At 35.6% G+C, this 20,861-nt stretch overlaps 4 protein-coding genes across 11 annotated transcripts; 2 read left to right on the forward strand and 2 right to left on the reverse strand.

Moving 5' to 3' along the window:
- The first annotated feature begins 172 nt into the window (after positions 1 to 172).
- GOX2 (Aldolase-type TIM barrel family protein) lies at positions 173 to 2,935 on the forward strand. 3 transcript variants are annotated; one of them, NM_112301.3, is made up of 12 exons: positions 173 to 458; positions 573 to 725; positions 825 to 949; positions 1,061 to 1,107; positions 1,226 to 1,303; positions 1,381 to 1,505; positions 1,610 to 1,676; positions 1,807 to 1,869; positions 1,955 to 2,024; positions 2,113 to 2,213; positions 2,301 to 2,405; positions 2,485 to 2,935. In NM_112301.3, the coding sequence occupies exons 2-12, from the start codon at positions 589 to 591 to the stop codon at positions 2,668 to 2,670; spliced, it is 1,104 nt and encodes a 367-aa protein (NP_188059.1). In that variant the 5' UTR covers positions 173 to 458; positions 573 to 588; the 3' UTR covers positions 2,671 to 2,935. The 3 variants fall into 3 exon arrangements, with proteins under 3 accessions (NP_188059.1, NP_001189892.1, NP_001189891.1); NM_001202963.1 differs by having other exon boundaries at positions 220 to 498; positions 2,485 to 2,928; NM_001202962.1 differs by having other exon boundaries at positions 220 to 458; positions 1,610 to 1,694; positions 2,485 to 2,928.
- Positions 2,936 to 3,312: 377 nt separating this feature from the next.
- Positions 3,313 to 6,100, forward strand: GOX1 (Aldolase-type TIM barrel family protein). 6 transcript variants are annotated; one of them, NM_112302.4, is made up of 12 exons: positions 3,313 to 3,560; positions 3,710 to 3,862; positions 3,955 to 4,079; positions 4,185 to 4,231; positions 4,378 to 4,455; positions 4,537 to 4,661; positions 4,751 to 4,817; positions 4,946 to 5,008; positions 5,100 to 5,169; positions 5,259 to 5,359; positions 5,448 to 5,552; positions 5,636 to 6,100. In NM_112302.4, exons 2-12 carry the CDS (start codon positions 3,726 to 3,728, stop codon positions 5,819 to 5,821), a joined length of 1,104 nt encoding a protein of 367 aa, NP_188060.1. In that variant the 5' UTR covers positions 3,313 to 3,560; positions 3,710 to 3,725; the 3' UTR covers positions 5,822 to 6,100. The 6 variants fall into 6 exon arrangements, with proteins under 6 accessions (NP_188060.1, NP_850585.2, NP_001078154.1 ...); NM_180254.2 differs by having other exon boundaries at positions 3,445 to 3,560; positions 5,100 to 5,173; positions 5,263 to 5,359; positions 5,636 to 6,074; NM_001084685.1 differs by having other exon boundaries at positions 3,531 to 3,560; positions 3,710 to 3,866; positions 5,636 to 6,074.
- AT3G14430 (GRIP/coiled-coil protein) lies at positions 6,080 to 6,835 on the reverse strand. The gene is made up of 2 exons (NM_112303.4): positions 6,493 to 6,835; positions 6,080 to 6,389 (listed from the first exon to the last, which is right to left on the reverse strand). Exons 1-2 carry the CDS (start codon positions 6,652 to 6,654, stop codon positions 6,321 to 6,323), a joined length of 231 nt encoding a protein of 76 aa, NP_566488.1. The 5' UTR covers positions 6,655 to 6,835; the 3' UTR covers positions 6,080 to 6,320.
- Positions 6,836 to 13,207: 6,372 nt separating this feature from the next.
- NCED3 (nine-cis-epoxycarotenoid dioxygenase 3) lies at positions 13,208 to 15,937 on the reverse strand. The gene has a single exon (NM_112304.3). It carries the CDS (start codon positions 15,397 to 15,399, stop codon positions 13,600 to 13,602), a length of 1,800 nt encoding a protein of 599 aa, NP_188062.1. The 5' UTR covers positions 15,400 to 15,937; the 3' UTR covers positions 13,208 to 13,599.
- Between the last annotated feature and the right edge of the window lie 4,924 nt (positions 15,938 to 20,861).

Consider the following 20,861-nt stretch of genomic DNA (forward strand, 5'->3'; position numbering starts at 1 on the left):
CTCACATTTAAAGCCCAAATACTGTTGGGTTTATAAGCTATTGTTATGTTTCGTCAAGCCCATGAATTTGGTTCTACCTCGCACACTTTTTTTTGTTTCAGTTTCATCATCCACCCTTGGATATATGTCCAATGAAAAGAAATGAAAATTATTAAGTATTTTTTCTCGAGATTGTGAACGATAATATGAAAGAAATGTAAGGAACACACAAGTTGCTTGTGGATTAGACCACAACCCATCTGATATTTGTCCGCATCTCCACAACCATTCTTCACCTCCAACTTCTCATCCATATTATAATCCAACTTGCCAATAATTTTTTCAACTGTTACAGATTACTACATCAACGAAATATTAAACATTTAACCATATATAAAAGTTGGAGATATATGATATAAGCTTTTCTTAGCAGTCCCACCCTTCCTCTCTCGAGAGAGCTCCATTCCAATCAAAGCTGTGTAAGATTCTGTGTTCTAGACCAAACAGAGACGCGTCTGTGTTCTGGAGATTATAAACATATGTCTGATAATCACAACTGATAACTAACTCGGGGTTTTTTGCTCTTTTGACAGAAACACACTTCAGAAGATGGAGATCACTAACGTTACCGAGTATGATGCAATCGCAAAGGCGAAGTTGCCTAAGATGGTATATGACTACTATGCATCTGGTGCAGAAGATCAATGGACTCTTCAAGAGAACAGAAACGCTTTTGCAAGAATCCTGTGAGTTTTTCTTTTCTTAATAAGATAAGATACACTTTTTGTTATTGGTTTTCACAAGAGAACTGAGTTTGATGTACATAACTTGGGATGTTTTAACAGCTTCCGGCCTCGGATTTTGATTGATGTGAACAAAATTGATATGGCGACTACCGTCTTGGGGTTCAAGATCTCGATGCCGATCATGGTTGCTCCTACTGCCTTTCAAAAGATGGCTCACCCTGATGGTAAAAGACGTTTTTCTTTTTTCCTGAAACAGTCATTTCTAGAGAGTTAAAACTTGTTTTAGTATCACTAGAGACAAAGACTGAGGCTTACTCTAATGGAAACTAATGCAGGGGAATATGCTACGGCTAGAGCTGCGTCTGCTGCTGGAACCATCATGGTATGTTATTATATTCAAAAGAAGATTTTAACCGTCTTGGTGTTTATAGCTGCTTAATCCACCAATCCATGCATAACCAAGTTTCTGGTTTGAGTTATTTTCTTCCATGATGTTTCAGACACTATCTTCATGGGCTACTTCAAGTGTTGAAGAAGTTGCTTCCACAGGGCCAGGAATCCGATTCTTCCAGCTCTATGTAAGTTGCTTGATGAACAATTCTGATATACCTGTGGTCACACGTGATGGTTCACACGTTATGATTGTTCTGAGTAGGTATACAAGAACAGGAAGGTGGTTGAGCAGCTCGTGAGAAGAGCCGAGAAAGCTGGGTTCAAAGCCATTGCTCTCACTGTAGACACCCCAAGGCTAGGTCGCAGAGAGTCTGATATCAAGAACAGGTAAAGCCACATCAATTGAAATGTGATAAGAGTTGATTAGACTCGAATATGCAAACATATAGCTAAACAATTATAGAGTAACGATGTGTGTTCTTCTACTACAGATTCACTTTGCCTCCAAACCTGACATTGAAGAACTTTGAAGGTCTTGACCTTGGAAAGATGGACGAGGCAAGCATCGATCAGATAGTATCCATTACTTAAGTCTGAATAGTGTCAATGATCCACTTAAAAACTAGCTTTAAAGCATACGGTTTGTTTCCTGATTATGTTCCTAAACTTGTTATGTTTCCACCTGCAGGCCAATGACTCTGGCTTGGCTTCGTATGTTGCTGGTCAAATTGACCGTACCTTGAGCTGGAAGGTAAGAGAATACAACAAATTTTCAGATACCACAGCAAAACCAAAAACTTGATTCAGATTGCTCTAACTTTCATCTACAAAAACAGGATATCCAGTGGCTCCAAACAATCACCAACATGCCAATTCTTGTCAAGGGTGTTCTTACAGGAGAGGATGGTGAGTTTCCATTTGCCAAACAAATAATTTCAACACTCTAGTGTCATAGAAATACCTGACAAGGTCAACTATTATTGTCCCCATGCAGCAAGGATAGCGATTCAAGCTGGAGCAGCAGGGATCATTGTGTCAAATCATGGAGCTCGCCAGCTTGATTATGTCCCAGCAACAATCTCAGCCCTTGAAGAGGTAGATCATTCTCGACTACAAACATAAATCTGTGTTCTCGATAAGTATTTATGTACAAGCACATTAGCTTTGTTCTCTTGTGTTCAGGTTGTCAAAGCAACACAAGGACGAGTTCCTGTCTTCTTGGATGGTGGTGTTCGACGTGGCACTGATGTCTTCAAGGCACTTGCACTTGGAGCCTCTGGAATATTTGTAAGCATCACATCATATATCCATTCACCAGAAAGTTGCTTAAAAACAGTAAATATTTAAAATGCCTTCTCAATCTCAGATTGGAAGACCAGTGGTTTTTGCACTAGCTGCTGAAGGAGAAGCCGGAGTCAAAAAGGTGCTTCAAATGTTGCGTGATGAGTTCGAGCTAACCATGGCACTAAGTGGGTGCCGGTCACTCAGTGAAATCACCCGTAACCACATTGTCACGGAATGGGACACTCCACGCCATTTGCCCAGGTTATAGAGAAGAAAAAAAAAACAGAGAACAGAAACAACACGGCACCAAAACGTATTCATATTCTGATTGATCACTTTGCTTCTACTCTGCTATATTTATATCTCGAAAAACTTGTTTCTCCCTATATCGGATCACAAAAACGTGCGTAGAGATTCTCTGTAATGCTATTTGGCTACATTTTACCTTTCCGTTTATTCTTATTGCTTGTACAATAGATGTTGATTCCTACAATACCAATGAATACTAAAATCTGTTCCCGGAAAACTAGTATAGTCAGAAAATCTTACATTGCACCCAACTTCCACAATCCAAACACAGTTCAAATCTTATATTAACAGCAGCCAAAACCTCACAGAAACTAGCTACCAAAAGAGCACAAAAGAATACTATAGGAGAACTCAGATTAAGGAAAGACAGGTTTGTGAGATTTACAATACCTTATTGAAGAAGAATGTAAGCGAATTCATCCTTCACTTTGTGCTGGGCTAAGTATTGCATCGAAAAGCCCAAAATAATTTGGCTCACGAATTCGAAACTCTTGGATTTATGCACTTTTCTGAAAAAAAAAGAAAAACGATTGGTTTACGAATTACTACTATTTTTCTACGAGATTAAGAACGATAATATGTAAGAAAAATCTAAGACACACACCATCCATCAGATTTTTGTCCGTATCTCCTCATCAATTCTTCACCTCCAGCTTCTCATCCATATTTCTTTCTTTCCAATGCAAACAAGTTTTCAACTGTTAAAAGATAAACCAAAAACTCACAAGCCAATTAATCTATCAGAAATATTTAACTTTTAACCAAATAAAAACGTTGAGATATATATAATATAAGCGTTCCTTACCACTCACACACTTCATCTCTCCCCAGAGCTCTATTCCCATCAAGGTGTGTGAGATTCTCTGCTAAGACAAACCAAAAACCAGATTGTTTTGCGTTCATGGACATGTTCCTCTCTGGAGATTAGAATCGTAGCTATGACTATGTCTGAATTTCACAAGAGGTAGCTAACTCAGGCCTTTTTGCTCTTTTGACAGAAACACACTTCGGAAGATGGAGATCACTAACGTTACCGAGTATGATGCAATCGCAAAGCAGAAGCTGCCTAAGATGGTGTACGACTACTATGCATCTGGTGCAGAAGACCAATGGACTCTTCAAGAGAACAGAAACGCTTTTGCAAGGATCCTGTGAGTTTTTCTTTTCTTTTCGTAAGACAAGAAATACTGTTTGTTATTGGTTTTTACAATAGGTGTGATGCATACCTTGGGCTGTTTAATAGCTTTCGGCCTCGGATTCTGATTGATGTGAGCAAGATTGACATGACAACCACCGTCTTGGGGTTCAAGATCTCGATGCCCATCATGGTTGCTCCAACTGCCATGCAAAAGATGGCTCACCCTGATGGTAAATACTGAGTTATGTAGAGACTAGAGAGTGAAAACTTGTTTTAGTATCGCTAGAGACAAAGACTAAGGCTTGTTCTAACGACTCTGTTTGAAACTAATGTAGGGGAATATGCTACTGCTAGAGCTGCATCTGCAGCTGGAACTATCATGGTATGTTCTTATATCATTACGAAATATATCATATAGAGCAAGATTTCTTCTAACCTTCTTGGTTTCCGGTGTTTGGAGCTTTTAAATCCGTGGCCCATGCATACCCATGTCTCTGGTTTAAGTTATTTTCATCCATGATGTTTCAGACACTATCTTCATGGGCTACTTCCAGCGTTGAAGAAGTTGCGTCTACAGGGCCAGGGATCCGATTCTTCCAGCTCTATGTAAGTTATCTCAAGAGCTTGTTGTACATCCTGAAAACCCCGGTCACACTTGATGGTTCTTATGTTATAATCTTTGAGTAGGTATACAAGAACAGGAATGTGGTTGAGCAGCTCGTGAGAAGAGCTGAGAGGGCTGGGTTCAAAGCCATTGCTCTCACTGTAGACACCCCAAGGCTAGGCCGCAGAGAGTCTGATATCAAGAACAGGTAAAGCCAAGTCATTTGAAATATGACAAGAGTTTAATGGATTTTAATACGTAAACACAGCTAGAAAGTGTAACGTTCTTCTACTACAGATTCACTTTGCCTCCAAACCTGACATTGAAGAACTTTGAAGGACTTGACCTCGGAAAGATGGACGAGGCAAGCATCTATCAGATACTATCCAGTCCTATAATCTAAATATGATTCTCACAAAGCAAGTCTTAAAGCACACTTGCTATGTTTACCTTTCCTGAGTGTTCCTGAGCTTGTTCTGTTTTCACCTTTAGGCCAATGACTCTGGCTTGGCTTCATATGTTGCTGGTCAAATTGACCGTACCTTAAGCTGGAAGGTAAACAGAGTAGTTTAACAGATAAACAACAAACCGAGAAGTTAGTAGAAACTTGATTGTTGACTCGTTGTCACTTCATTTTCACGAACAGGATGTCCAGTGGCTCCAGACAATCACCAAGTTGCCCATTCTTGTCAAAGGTGTTCTTACAGGAGAGGATGGTGAGTTACCATCTGACAAACAAATGGCTACTTCCCTTAAGTTTAATAGAAAACACCTAACCAGGTCAACTATAATTATCCTCGTGCAGCAAGGATAGCGATTCAAGCTGGTGCAGCCGGAATCATTGTATCAAACCATGGAGCTCGCCAGCTTGACTATGTCCCAGCAACCATCTCGGCCCTTGAAGAGGTAGATCATTCAAGAGTACAAATGATAATTTGTGTTGTCAACAATTGTCTTTTGTCCGACAAATTCAGCTCTGTTCTCCTGTGTTCAGGTTGTCAAAGCGACACAAGGACGAATTCCTGTCTTCTTGGATGGTGGTGTTCGACGTGGCACTGATGTCTTCAAAGCACTTGCACTTGGAGCCTCCGGGATATTTGTAAGCATCATATTCTCGTTAACCAGAAAGCTGCTTGAAACCATTGAAATTAACACATTGTTATTATACCATCTCAATCTCAGATTGGAAGACCAGTGGTATTCTCATTGGCAGCTGAAGGAGAGGCTGGAGTTAGAAAGGTGCTTCAAATGCTACGTGATGAGTTCGAGCTGACCATGGCACTGAGTGGGTGTCGGTCCCTAAAGGAAATCTCCCGTAACCACATTACCACCGAATGGGACACTCCACGTCCTTCAGCCAGGTTATAGAGAGGAAAATAACCAACAAGCAGAGAACAGCAGCAACACAGAACCAAAATATTGGCTAAACTTATTCATACTCTGATTGTACTTGGCTTCTACTCTGCTAAATATCTCAAGACTTGTTTCTCCCTCTATCAGATCACAAACCAAGCCTAGTGATTCTGTAATACTATTTGGCTACTTCTTTCTTAAGGCCATTCTTATTTCTAAATTCCATGTACTTACATTCCCACAGATCAATTTCTTGTGATTCCCAGATAATACGATGAACATATGCATAGCTATAAACCAAGTGAGAGTAGTAGATGAAACCAAACTTTTATTATTAATCAAAACACAAACGAAGGAGAATTACATTGACCTATTGAACAAACTGAAATGTACAAGAGAAGAAAGATAAGCGTTCATTGACGTATACAAGCACACAAGTCCTACAGAAACATGAGTAGTACTCAAATCAGAAACCAAGAACTAACCATTCAACACAAAATCTTCTTCTTATCATTTAAAACGGCCAGATGTCAGATCCACCGGGTTTCTCCACAAGAATCCGATTATACTCCGGCCTCGACGTCTGCCAAAAAAAAAGAAGCAGATCAACATGAGAAAAAATGCGATCCGGAGTCGAAATCGAGCTGATTCAAAAGAACATAGCCACGATAATCAGATGAATTTACCAGATCTTTGAAAATAACGTAGGTAATAAGCATGAAGAGCACAAACAGGATCTCAAACTCAGCTAATCGGAAGAAATAGAACACTGAGTCAACAAACCGAGTCAGAAGAGAGTCGTCTCTCCTCATACCGACTCGATTAGTTCCAGCACGTCGCCCGATCATCGTCGGTAAAATTCTCCCTCCGGCTTTAATAACAGACCACCGTCGCTTCTCGTTAGTTCTCTCCCAAATCTTACCGGCGAGTTAGTTTTTCCGTTAACGAATAATAAGTTGCAAGTCTTTTTGCTTTTATCAATAAAGCATTTTACAAACTTACGAAAATATGGGCCGTTATTTTTAAAAGGTTAATATATATCATCAGAGCCCAATAAGAGAGGATCAAAGAAACGACAAGTTGTTCACCGTGATATAGTAAAAACAGTTCCGTTTTTAATAACGTCGCTTCCACAGCTGAAGAAACGTTTCCTATCTTTCGAAGTTGCATCTGAAGTTTGCAACTTGGTAGCTTAAAAGCTTAGTAGTTGTTCATTGAAAGGATGGTGCGTTAGTTGATTTCTCTGTGTTGGATTAGATGATTACAGCATTCTTCACTTGACTTGGCAACCATAGTTTTGTTTGTGAAGTGATCATTATGGATATATGGTCCACACTCAAATTTCAAATTAGCGTTTTCAAGGACCGGGCCTGGATATTTGAGCCGAAGGTGTACATTGTGTGTGGGCTCGCTTTCTTCAAGGGCTTTATCACTGGCCGGGTTGAGTACGAATTCCAACACCAACAATCCTGATCAGAAGTTGTAGTCCCAATATGTCGGCCGATCGATTTTGTTTCTCTCTTTGTTTCTATTGACCTTATCAGATTTTCCATTTTGGTTTCAAACTCCAAGTGGGTCCAAAATAAGAAGCATCGTTTTCATGTCGTTAAGTAGATGAGAAGAGAATGTTAAAGAGAGAAGATATGTTCTTCTTCTTCTTCTTCTTCTTAATCAGTGAGTGCCCTATGAGACTGGGTGTGTGGTACGTTGACGGTCACGTGGACGTGTCCTTCTCTGCCCTTCAAAACCTCTAATACGTCCAGAGGCTAATGCGCGTGGCTGATTATGACATTTTATCCCTTTCGGGAATATGTCGATGATGAAAGCAAATTGAAGTTAAAGTTAAATCCCAAAAGAAAAATAAAGATAACAAAAAATGAAGATTGGTATGCTTTATCCATTTTGTGGCTTTCACTCATCATGTGCTTAGTTTTCATATCATCATCTTAAGCGGTCCATGGTGACTTGCCTCCAGACAGATTTTTCTTTGTCGCGATATTGTAAGATATGGAACCTGATTAATACTTTATTGTAATAACTTGCGAAACTATATTTCAAATGTCCTGGATAAAGTTTTGAAACATGTCATGCTTAAATATCGTTCATACAAAAGTTTTGTAACATTGTTTTAAGCCAATTATAGATCAGCATATCCGCTTCTAGATCTATGGATTCAATGAAGATTACGTGCTTACATTTTTCATTTTTATTTTGAATAACCAAGAGATTCCCAATTTTTGGTTTGCAATCCCCTCGAAGCAGGGCTTAGAGTATGTCAATTAGTCACTTCCCAAACAGCAAGGTTCGAACCTGATATTTCGAGACGTATTATCTATCTTTGGAAAGTCTTCTAATACATCAATATAGCTACTGAAGATGAGTTTTGTGTTGTAAACGTGTTCAGCCGAAAATTCGTCACAATATCTTTTTTTTTCTTTCCTTGGCATTCTCGGTCAATGAACATCTAACATAGATTCTATTTTCTATCAATTATTTGGTACATATTTGATTCACAAGCAGATTAGATCAAACGTATTTTTAATCCAAATAAATTTAGTTTATATAATTAAACTGCTTTTTCTCTTTCTGCATGGTTCGATTCGAATTAGGATTTGGTTTTTCGAATATAGAAATAATGAATCCAGTTAAACTATAGTTATTTAGGTTTGGTTCATATCGGGTTTGATCGGATGAACACCAAGTAGACTCCTATGAAACTAAACCCAAACAAACAAAATTTTAGTATGCAGCAGCAACAACAACAACAAAAAAACGTACAAAAAAAATAATGTACTATTTTCCTTTAAAAAAAAAAAAAAAAGATTGTACTATAGAATAAGTATAGAACAATTAAATACTAGTACACAAATGTTATTAAATATCATCATATATCAAAGACATGATTGGCCTATCTTAACGCTGAAAGGTCGACCTCCACACAACACAAATCTCCCAGCTGTTTAATGCTGTTGGTTTCTTTCTGGGGAGCTTTACATTATATATCTATAAAGAATGTATATATTCAGCATCAAATATTCATTCACAAGAATCGATTATTCTATGAAGAAGATCGATATCCAAGTAAAATTCGAATCTATATTATTGGATCGATGAGACTAATATATATGGTAGTTACTAGTTAGTTAGGATATTATATGCTAAAGTTATGGAAGTATAAGTAATGTGGCTTGCATTATTGGCATTTTATCATTTTATAATATATGAGGCACGATTATAGTGGTATACATCATCTTGTTCGTCACTCTCCTCCAATTCTTCACATTTTAAAACCAACAATGAATTTTAAACTTATTTTCTATTTGTTGCAATAATCATTTATCGCTTTGACGCCTTTATCCAAAACAACGATCTTATGCCAATGTATGAACTACGAACACGTGCCCCAGTCAAGATAGAGTAATACTTTCTCTCTTTTTCAATAATTTATCATATACTTTCTCTTATTTTGATCAGTGACGACGATTGGAGCAGAAATAAATACATAAAATAATTCGGGTTTGAATTACCATATACACTCATTTGACGAGTTTAAGGAGTCCCAATTTAGAAATAACGACGTCTTACTAGAGATATTGGTTATGAATGACCAAAATAGTTTCTATATATTTGAGAATAAGAGGACACGACCGGTTTGTTTTGAATAAAATCGAAAAATTTAGTTATGAACTCTATGTATATATACCGACTTAATTTCTTATATCTATACCGATCCCAAATATATATACACACATATTTTCTATCTCTTATAAACGTAAACAGACACACAAAACACACATATAGGTAAATCCAAAAACAAAAAATGCACATAGTATATGTCTGTGTGTGTATCCTTTCAATGAACCATCCATTTGTGTCGAGTTCCCGATATAGTAACACTTGTAAATTTCAATAAATATTAGCCCACTAGAATGCTGTACAAACTTTAATCATTTAATTTCAAACAGTTGAAAGCATAAGGGTCCCCTTTAATATACTTGTATTAAATTATTTTTTTGTATCTTTGGACATTTCAATATACTTTAGCTAGCATTCGATAGTTTGGGTTCGATGGCTGATCGTAACTATCATTTGCTGCGTTTGCCACCTGGCCATACTCAATTATAAAAATCATATTATTATTTTATAGACATATAAACTATACGACATGTATTGTCAAAGAGAGTATCCTTGGACATTTCGTTGAGCTAATCATTTGATGCTTTTTTGCTTATCTGACTATAATCTTAAACCAATCTCGAAGCAAAAGAGCAATGACTTTATAGAAATCCGAATTTCACCCTCAAAAAAAAAAAATATACGTTAATAGTTTTCAAGTTAAAAAAGTACGTTAATTCGTATTCATTATTACCGTTTTTCAGTAAAATTTCATATATAGATAAAAAAAAAAAGTAACTGTTTACGGGAAAAAACCTCTTAACGTTTTGAGCTTTGTAATTTCTGCATGAAAAAAATCTCGTAAATTTTTGGTGTGTCGTCTTTTTCATTTTTCAATAACACTTGTTTGCATAATTTTCATTCCGTTGTTCCAAATGTTTTCCATCATATATTACTAATTAGAGGAACATACATTTTAAAACCTGGTGAGCACCTAACATTATTTGGTGTGGTCTCTTCTGTTTAACGAAGAGCCAAATAAAGCGCCGCAAAACTACTCAATGGCTAGTTAACACAAGGATGAACAAATTATGCAGAAAACAAAAGAGAGAGAGATCAGCTTTTTTATATATGTCTATAAGCTAGTAAGCTACGTAACACTATTTTAAGCTGGCTAAATGATTTATTTCTGATTTTTTAAAAAAAACATAAATACTTATAAGTTTTAATGAAAATCGTATTATATATTGTAGTTTTTTTGTGGCTCTTTGCAGGGTTTTTTTTTTCAATCTATCTGTATAATCTTAGTTTGTGTTTGGCAATTCCGCTATTCCATTGATCACGCAATAGTACTTCCCACATCCATAAAGTTTGCAACCAAGTTATTTTTTTCACGTTAATTCTCTTAACAATTGCAATTTGATTTTCTTATTCTTTTTATTTAGATTGGACCATCACTATTTTTACACTTTGGCATGCATGTTACCAAAGTCTACAATTCTAGAAAAAGGTATTAAAGCACACAATTGCTACATGTGAACCTTACATTACCAACCACATATTTTCTTGTTAGCTAAGAACTTTTAAAATAAATTCATAAAAATATCTATTTTTATAAGAGAAACCAAGATATCGCATTTGGACGTATAGTTCTCCGAATCACAACGCCGGATTTTGCGGTCTATATTGGGTAAGAGTAAGTAGTAACTGCTAATATAAAAATGGAAATAATCAAGTGCCAACCTTCCACTAAAGGAAAGTAGTTATGCATGGATTAGTTGGGAAAAAAGTCACCTTCTAAATTGGGTAAATATTGAATATATTCCTTCACAGTCGCATATCTCTTCAGTTTATTAACATTAAAAATACTGAAACGTGGACGGCAGTCATTAATTGCTAAGATTATGTATAAATAATTCCCATGCAACCCACCGTATCATTTCGTCAGTCGTAACCAATGAAGTTTTTTTCGATTAAAGTTTTGCACCCAATGAACGTCCACAACCGTTATTAGTCTTTTTTGGCCAAAAAAAAGTCTTTAATAATATTTCAAACGCGTTTTTATTAAACTGTTATTACGTAATACTTTCAAATACATAAGGGATCTCGATATTGGAAGAGCTAGTGTACGTGTATTACTATTTGAATATAATAACAAAATTGAAAAACAAATTTAAAAAATCACAAACGACATTTGAAATTTCCACGATACCTATAAAAAATATAGATCATATATCTAAATCGTAATTAAAATATATCTATTAAATCTTTATTTTATTTTTCTTATAACCAGAAATCTCGGACCAAAAATTAGACTATTCACTGAAATGTTAAAATAAAGTCAGAGATTTTACTTATTAGTGGGTTTCAATAATGTTAGAAGAGAACGTGAACAAACAAACAAATTAATAATCCACCACATGAAGATAGATATCTCCAACTTTGCCAAATATTTATGTTTCTTTTTGACATTTTTTCAAAATCATGCATGACCTATGTCTTAACACTTTTTGGTGTTTGAGATAGTTTCGTTACATGTGGAAGTGGAAGTGAACTAATGTGCTTTTGATCCATGTATATCATTAAGCCATTAACTAATGCAATATTCAGTTTATGCTTCTTTAGCTCACCATTACTCGATCAACTAATTTCCTCTTATCCTAATCCTATATTTACTATATACATATACACACATATATGATATATGTCCAAATACGCATGCAACAAAATTTATTGTTTGTAGTTAACTCATTTTTGCTCCCCATAATCGTTCGATCTAAAAATAGAGTAAGAGTAATTTAAAGGATGTTCTGTATATATAACTGTCGTGCTTAAATTAGTGTAATCGTTAACATTTTGGCAACCCGCAAGACTAAAGTTACAAATTTAGATATGGATCAACACAAATAAAATCAAGAAATTGAACTTGAAGTCTATGCAAACTGTTGTGTACAGAGAACCTAAGGTTACTCTTCCCTAATAGCTTCCCTGATTAGAGTTGATCTTTGATAACCAAATGTAAATCATTGGAAACCAATTAGTTTGGAAATGTCTTAATCTCAAAACACCGAAACACGCTTTCGGACAGTTGACTTTGCTTTCTGTGCTTATATACTTATAATCTTCCAACGATAAAAGATTACCCTATCAGATTAAGTGTTGCATTTTAAAAATAAAATGCGAAATATATTTTATAAAAAGTAACAAATGCGTGATTACTTATATTATAAGAATAATGCCGTTAATTTCGTCACAATTCCACTATTTTTGATTGGTCTCTCCACTGCGTTACCACCCACCACTCACATATCCAATGTATACGGTTCTGCTTACCAACATAACAAAATGTTCTTTAATATCGGTTTATGACAACGACCGGTTACTAAATGCCATTTAATATCTAACAGGTTAATTTCGATAGGTCATATTCAAATTACATATTTACTTTTTTCGACGTGGGTTAACTTAACTCGTTGGTTTCTATTTCGAAATTGACTGAAATTGACTTTGATGATTCTCTTCCATGCAAATACCAAAAATTGACTAACTAAGCTTATACGGCGTGTGATTTGGTTAATTATTAACTTTTGTTTTCAAGTCCAAAAGTTTACTTGATCCTTGTCTTACTCTCATTGGTCTATTATTTAAAATTCTATAATCATTGATTTTTTACCAATAAAATCTCTTGGTGATGGCGCAAACCAGAAAACGTTTCGAAATTTTATTATGTATTTTATTTTTTACGTCAAAACGTTTGGATATAGAATTAAAACCAGGGAGTTTAAATTGGAAAAAAAATGTTCCTTAATTCATGCACATATACAAACATATCTTTGTTGTTTAATATTTTATATACTTCTCATTACGATGAACAATAAGTGAAAGAATAACAGAAACCAGCTGAGCTCGAACGGCTAGGCTACCCTACAGCCCAAAAGCTACAAGCTGGTCCCTCAAAATCTTTCAGATTTCTAGATTGACCCCAAAAAAAAGGGAACTAGCAAACCGCACCCCAAAAGAAACAACAAACAAGAAACAGAGCAAAAAAAAAAAAACAGAGGAGCAGATTCCGGGGACGTATATGCAGAGCATCCCACTGGTAAATCTCGCTCTCTCTTTTCCTTCTAGAAGCTTCTTCATCACGTATATGTATTTTGTGCGTATTTACACATAAGAACTCACACGACCTGCTTCGCCAAATCATCGGCTCCGATGAATGTACCGTGAAATCCGTACGGAACCCTTGACGGAAGTTTAACCGTTGCTTCAACCTCTAAGCTAACGGCGTTAACTATCTGTAACTCCGATTTCCATGTCTTCTCGTCGTGAACGAAACAGAGGATGTATCCTTCGTCTTCCTCTCCTCCTTCTCCGGGGAGAAACAGAGGCTCTCCTCCGTAACGGTTATCGCCGTAAAGATGTTTCTTAACTTCTCCAGTAGTGAGATCAACTTTAGCGAATCCTGAGACTTTAGGCCACGGCTCGGCTAAAGCCAAGTAAGCGAATTTGGTTTTACGGCCGAGCATGTTTCTGTTGACCATCCCTGCTTCGAGGTTGACTTGTTGATCTTCGTTGGAGATGATCGGACGGCGAGTTGATTCACCGGTTTTGAGATTCAGGCGGATTTCAGACAGGACACTCTTGAGATTCTCGTCAGACTCGTTGAAAATTGAGTCTGGTGGAGTCATACAGGACCCTATCACGACGACTTCATCTGTTTCTGGCTCTTCCCAAGCGTTCCAGAGATGGAAGCAGAAGCAATCTGGAGCATCAATCCACTTAATGTTCGATGAATCTTCGGCGTATTTGTCTAAAATCCCGAATCTTGCGACCTTGTTCTTGTCGTAAACCACCGGAGACCCACCGCGGATCATCTCCGGCAGCTTGAAAACGACTTGCTGGTCAGGTACGACGACGAAGTTCTCTGTAATCGCGAAATCGTGCATCATCGTTGGCTGATCAAGCTGAATCTCGACGTCCGGTGATTTAGTTCCGTCCGGTGAGAATCGGAAGTATTTTAGGTAAGGCTTTGAAACGACGTCGTAGCTTAAAGCGAAGAGTTCACCGGATTCCGGGTCGACTTTCGGGTGGGCAATCATTGTGGATTCTAATTGTCCATCAAAATCGAACCGACCAACGGTTTTTAAATCTCCATTGGGAGTGATCTGAACTTGGTAAGGTAAATCATCCTCCGACATAGCCAATAACCGGCCATTGAAATAGACCAAACCGGCGTTAGCTACACCGGTTCCGTGTGCCGGGTCGACTATACCGGCTGCAGCTCTGGCGTAGAATAGCATGAGTCGGGCAATACCGGTGTGGCCGTGAAGCTCACCGATGGCTTTGGGGAAAACCGGTCGACCCAATTGACGTTCCTGAACAAACCGGTTAGTCTGAGTAAACCGGCAAGCGTAGCTAGCTGAACCGTGTTCGAATTTGACGGCGTGAACCATACCGTCTCCGTCGAAGAAGTGGTGACCTGTCACCGGCTCGTGAAGTGGGTTAGCTCCGTTGCGCACATACACTCCTTTGATGGAATCGGGAAGTTTTCCGACCACCGGAAGATTACGCCGGACGGGCTGTTCATTCACCGGAGCAAAATTTCCGGCGATCTGAACACTAGGATCAGCCGTTTTAGGAAGCGGGTGTAGCTTCTCGTGGCTGACAAGGAAACCCTCCGCCGCGTCCAACGCTGCCGCCGCCGCTCTCTGGAACAAATTCATCTGTTTAGTGTTGGATTCTTTGGCTTTGGGCTTAACAACAATGGCGGGAGAGTTTGATGATTGCTTAGGGAAATGAAGAGCTGGAGGAGTGTGAAGCGCAGATGAAACATTGAGCTTACGTGTGACACGACTGGCCATAGGTAAGGAGCTACAATAACTCAAGTCGGAGCTTTGAGAAGACGATAATGGCGGCTGAGTATGATTGCCACCAAGCCATCTCCCAGAAACCGCAGCCGTTGCCGTGAAAGAAGCCATTTTTCAAGTGTGTTCAATCAGTATTTGGTGGTTAAAGTAAGTTCGATTTTGAGATGTGTAAAGGCTCTGTTTTTTTTCTTCTTGTAGAAGAGAGGAGAGAAGAGAGAAGAGAGAGTTGGTTTGAGAGCGATGAAGTGTTGTGAAGGGTTTATATAAACCGGGAGGTGGGTAAGAGGAAAGGTGGATCCCATCAGTGTGGCCACGTGTTGAATCAGTGACAGAAAGAGGGAATGGAGTGAGTGGGTTATAGAGGGAATTAAAAAGGGTACTTTGGGAAAAAAAAAGAAAAAAAAAGGGAGTGTGAGTAATGTTATTATGGTTCAAAGTTGAGACTTGAGACCTTTCACACTTAGACAAATGCATCACTTCAATCTTTAACTCCCTTTGTCTTTTTTTGTGGCTTCTTCTGTTTCTAAGTTTGGTAACAAAAGCTTCCAATTCTTTGGCAACTTGAGGATATCAAATTCTCTAATCTAGTAAAATGTATACTCTTGAGTTTGAGGGTTCGAGACATTATGAGGCATTGTTTGTCTAGTGGTGATTTCTTTTACCGTTGTAAGATGAAGTTAAGTGTATTGAAATTTTCTAAAACAGTTCAGAATTCTTCGATCAATCAAATATAGATAAACATATGTAGTTTGGTACGTAGTTTATATTAGTGTCAATATTCGAACTCAAATCCAGTAAATATGTTAGTTTTTTTAGAAATATATATAAACGCATGCTATCGACAGAAACAAAAATTGTGTATATGGCCATGGGTCCCTAATATATAACCACACACATTTAGTTTCATTAATTACGGTCATCAACTTGGCTTATGTCGTGGCTCAAGAGCTTCTTGTTTGCAGACTCCAACTTGGCCTATTCATCTCCCACATGAAAATATCTTAAGACTTCACATTATATACTCATATGTCATAGTCTATTAGTGTTCAAATTTAGAAGAATAGAGTAACACAATAATTGGAATTTTTTTTGGCTTGTCCTATTGCTTGAGTCATGAGTTTATGTCCGTACAATTAGATTTATGTTATACTTATAATTTAGAGGGTGATCTCCGACCTTTTTTTTAGGGTATAGAATCTATCAATTATTCGGACGCAAGAACTCTAATACTTCGCGATCTCATCTAATCATTATGTAATTTAATAAGTCTGAAATAGCTAACGCAATTAACCATACGAAATACTTGTGCCTGTGTCAATATATACCTGAATTAAACAAAACATTGAACACTAAATAGTAGTACCTCTTTCAGTTGTCTATTATCCTAGAAACCAGTTTCCCAAAAATATTCATAACTTGAAGAAGTGAACAAAATCCTTAATTGAACACTAATACCCTACGCACGCAATTTATCTACAAAAGTCGGTGTGTTACATCATTAACGTGCGCTCTCTACTCTAAGATATTAACTTTGAATTGTCTGGTGATAATGTTTTTTCACTTGGATTTTAGTTGACGAGATCTATAGAGATGTTCGACCACTCCTTTTTCTATTTGGACAACACTCTCAACAGGGATTCTTACATTTATGTTTTATACTTTTGTTATCGGATTATTCTTACATTTACGTTTATATTAACTTACTCAAATACTTGTTGGCAACAAATACTCAATTACCGACATAATTTTTAAATCATCGTCACTTTTGGATATGTATTTGTTTTCAAAATATGTTGTTTATGTCACCATGCAAAGCTTTGAATTTATGATTTACGTGGAATATGATAATTGTAAAAGTATAAGCACAATAGGTTAATTTTTCTATTGATCATCATATATAGTCTATGAGCTCGAGTACGAATCCGGAGTTTCTTTTCTTACTATATTATATATAATGAAATTACTAGAATGAGAAGAGTCTTGCGACTATTGTACACATATTTAATTAACGTAACAAACTTCGCGTATTATATAGTGAAGAAATACACATCACGTATTATTTTCTAGAAACTCCGTCTAATAATTTAATACAAAAGAAACATATAAAAATCGGATTGGAAGAATCCCTACACCAAACCAACTTTGTATGAGCATATGATATGGCCTCGTGTAATGTAAACAAAATCTTGCACATTATAGGTGTTTTTGTACATTTATAAAATTAAATGGATAAAATATTAGAAAATTGATAAAATAATAAGAAACTAACACGTAAAAAGATAAGTAAAAGGACATTAGGGTCGATATTGTCTCACTATTCTCCGATTGGACCATTGTGTCGTCTAACTTTTTTCTTTTCTTTTCTTGTTTGGGTTAGAGAAGTGAAATCAAATTGGTTTGGTAAGTCGTTAGTGAAGAGGACACGTTTTGGAGATAGCCCGCGTCTTTGCCTCATAACAGAGTTCTCAAATATAACACGTGGCATTCTTCTCTTTTTCACTATTCTTCCCTCCATCACGATTGCTTTAATTTTTTTTCTCTTTTTATCTTCGCCTTTTTTCTTATCGTTCTTTTTCATCTTTTTTTTTTCATTTTTTTCTCAACAAATGAAAATCTTATTTACTGTTTTTTTAAAAAAAATGAATGCTAAAATGTATTCAACTCAAAACACCATCATGTTTACATCATTTGCAAACTTGGGTGGAAAATTGTAAATGGAATTCAAATCTAAAAAGAGAGTAGAAAGAGTTTGAAGGGAAATAGGGAACCCCGTTATATTATTTCACAAAAAATACTGGATAACTATAATTTCGTATAGGTAACTTAAATAAATAATAAAAATTCTGATTTACAGTCAAATCTAACCTTTCGGTTGTGCATGTATCCATATTTTCAGAGTTTTCCTTTTATCTCGTAATTAATGCAAATAAATAAATCACATACATTTGGTTTATTGGACTCAAAAATGATATGAGCAATAATATTAGAAAGCCTTTCACACAAAAAATTAGAAGGTAACGAATCATATTCAAATCTTACAGTAATGCCACCACTTTATATTCTTCAATAGGTTAGTTATTATCTTAAACCGTCAAAGTTAGGTATAAACTTTTAATTCTTCTTCAATTATATATATATATATATATATATATATATATATGTATTCTTTTTCTGGCAACCACTAATTATATATAATTATGTCCTAAGAATCGATCTAAATGGTAACACACGTTTCTTCGATAACTCGGTTTAGCGATAAGCTCTTTTGGACTTCACACGATCTTTTATATTCTAACAACAATTGTCTACGCATCCTAATATGAAGACATTCCTACCTAATTTTAAAAAAACTATTCACACGCTCACACTCTTAAATTTGAATATGAGTTCTAACATCAAAGACACTAGTATAAACCATTAACATATTACAAGATCCAGTTAAATCTAAACATTATAATTACAATATTTATGATTTAACAGATAATAGATATACTTATTTCAGTTTAAATAAAAATAAAATATTTTTAATAAAAAATTAAGATGTAAGAAAAACATATAAACACGCGTGTAGGATTATTCACCGGCCAAATAAAAACATGAATTTCAAAGTAGAGAACAGTATTAGTTAAAGAGTAAAAAGTAACAAAAGTTTAAATGTCAAATTATCATCTGAGATCTCATGCAGATACGTGACATTTTTTTTACTATAATTAGAAAGAAAAAACGGAATGATAATTGTTAACAGAGTGGAAATGGGGCACCGGGCAATAAGAAATTAACCATAAGATTAACCTTTAAAAAAAAAAGGACCATAAGATAACTTTTTGTTAAATTAAATTATGCATTCTTCGACTAAGGAACGTATAGGCAAAATGATCAGTAATTTTCTGCTATTAAATTTTAATTAATATTTCTCTTCAATTTTCATCCAAAAAAGAGTAAATATAGTTATACAAAAATGATCTTAACATATAATGTTGCTTGAAGAAAAGTAACTAAAAACTAATTTATATAGTCTCAACTAAAAAGTTGTCTAAGTGGGATTTGTTTTGTCTCGTTTGATTAGAGTCATCAATGACTCAATAAAGCCCCCATGAAAAGTGGATGGGGAAATTAAAAATTAGGAATAATAACATATAAATAAAAATAACGGTTGATTCGATCATCCTTACGATTTTTAATTTATAGATAAAAATTCCAATCATGCTTGTGATCTTAACCATCCTTTCTTTCTTTATAGTTTTATAAAGATACGAAAAAATTTATATCATAAGTTATCGCCACGTCAGTTTTATCGACACCTCATTCATAATGGAAGGTGTATATATCTCTCAAATATTTATTAGTGTGTATACGCATACTATGTATTTATGTATCATGTATGCAATATATAACATGATCTCGAAAAAGGTAACTACCGAAGTTGTGTTTAACGGACGAACTCGTGGCTCACGGGACACCCTCGTCAATAATTGTATATTAGGAAGAATCTACGAGTTTTTTTTTCCTTTGACGGCAAGATCTACGAGTTTATTTCTTAAATAATACAGTATATAATAAGAAGTTATGTTGTTGTCTTTAATCCCTTTCTGTTGACTCGTTTGTTGCAACTTTTTACCTATGATGGTATGCAGAGGTTCTTAACCATGATCGAATCATATGTATATATATCAGCATGTTTAACCCTGTTACCCAAAGTACTAGTAAAGGGAACTACATACAATACATTTCAAGATCGTTTTCACTACAAATTAAGAAGAATACGAACATTATTAGGTGCTCTATTAAGATAAATAGGGACATTATATTATGAAACTTTTTGATAGTATACGTCTTGAGGTTGGATCAATAATGCAACACTTGGAACATCTTATCCTCCTTAGAATGGAATATTGTCAGAACCCTAATCGATTAGACGTGGTTCCATGGTTTCTATTTTTTGGTGGGTCAAAGGTCTACTCGTTCACGTCACATGTCACATTAATAATTGTTTCCTCCAATTATATATCCGATATAACAATTCTGCGTATAATTGAGCTATTGTTCTTGTAAAATTTAACCCGACGCTATGTGCCTATGTGGCACTATACGACTCAATATTTAATTGCTAATGTATTGATTTGCTATATTACTATTCTATATATTCATTTACACAAAACATTTGTTGTAAGAATATCAAACATGTCTTAATTAATAACGGTTTCTAATATTTAACGATGTATGTTTGGAAGCATCATTTTCTTTCATTAAAAGTGTCGTTTTGACACACTAATTTTAAATAGATACTAAATGCTAGTAGTTTTAAATTTAAAGTTTTTTTGAAGTTCACCTTTTTTTTTGTTCAACTTTTTACGTTTACCTAAAAGTAAAATATAGTTTTCGTTGTAAAAGTCACGTTTAAGTATAAAATTTATTTTTTGAAAAAATAATAATCTAAAAACAGTAATTTTGTGAAACAAGAAAAAACAACACATACATTTAACGGTAAATTATTTGCCGAACGGATTTTGGGTCCATAAGATTTATAATTTGATTAGTTGTTCTTTGAACATATTGACTCGCGAACCTCCACA

The sequence above is a fragment of the Arabidopsis thaliana genome, chromosome 3 (genome assembly GCF_000001735.4).
Source record: "Arabidopsis thaliana chromosome 3, partial sequence".
Classification (NCBI taxonomy): Eukaryota; Viridiplantae; Streptophyta; class Magnoliopsida; order Brassicales; family Brassicaceae; genus Arabidopsis; species Arabidopsis thaliana.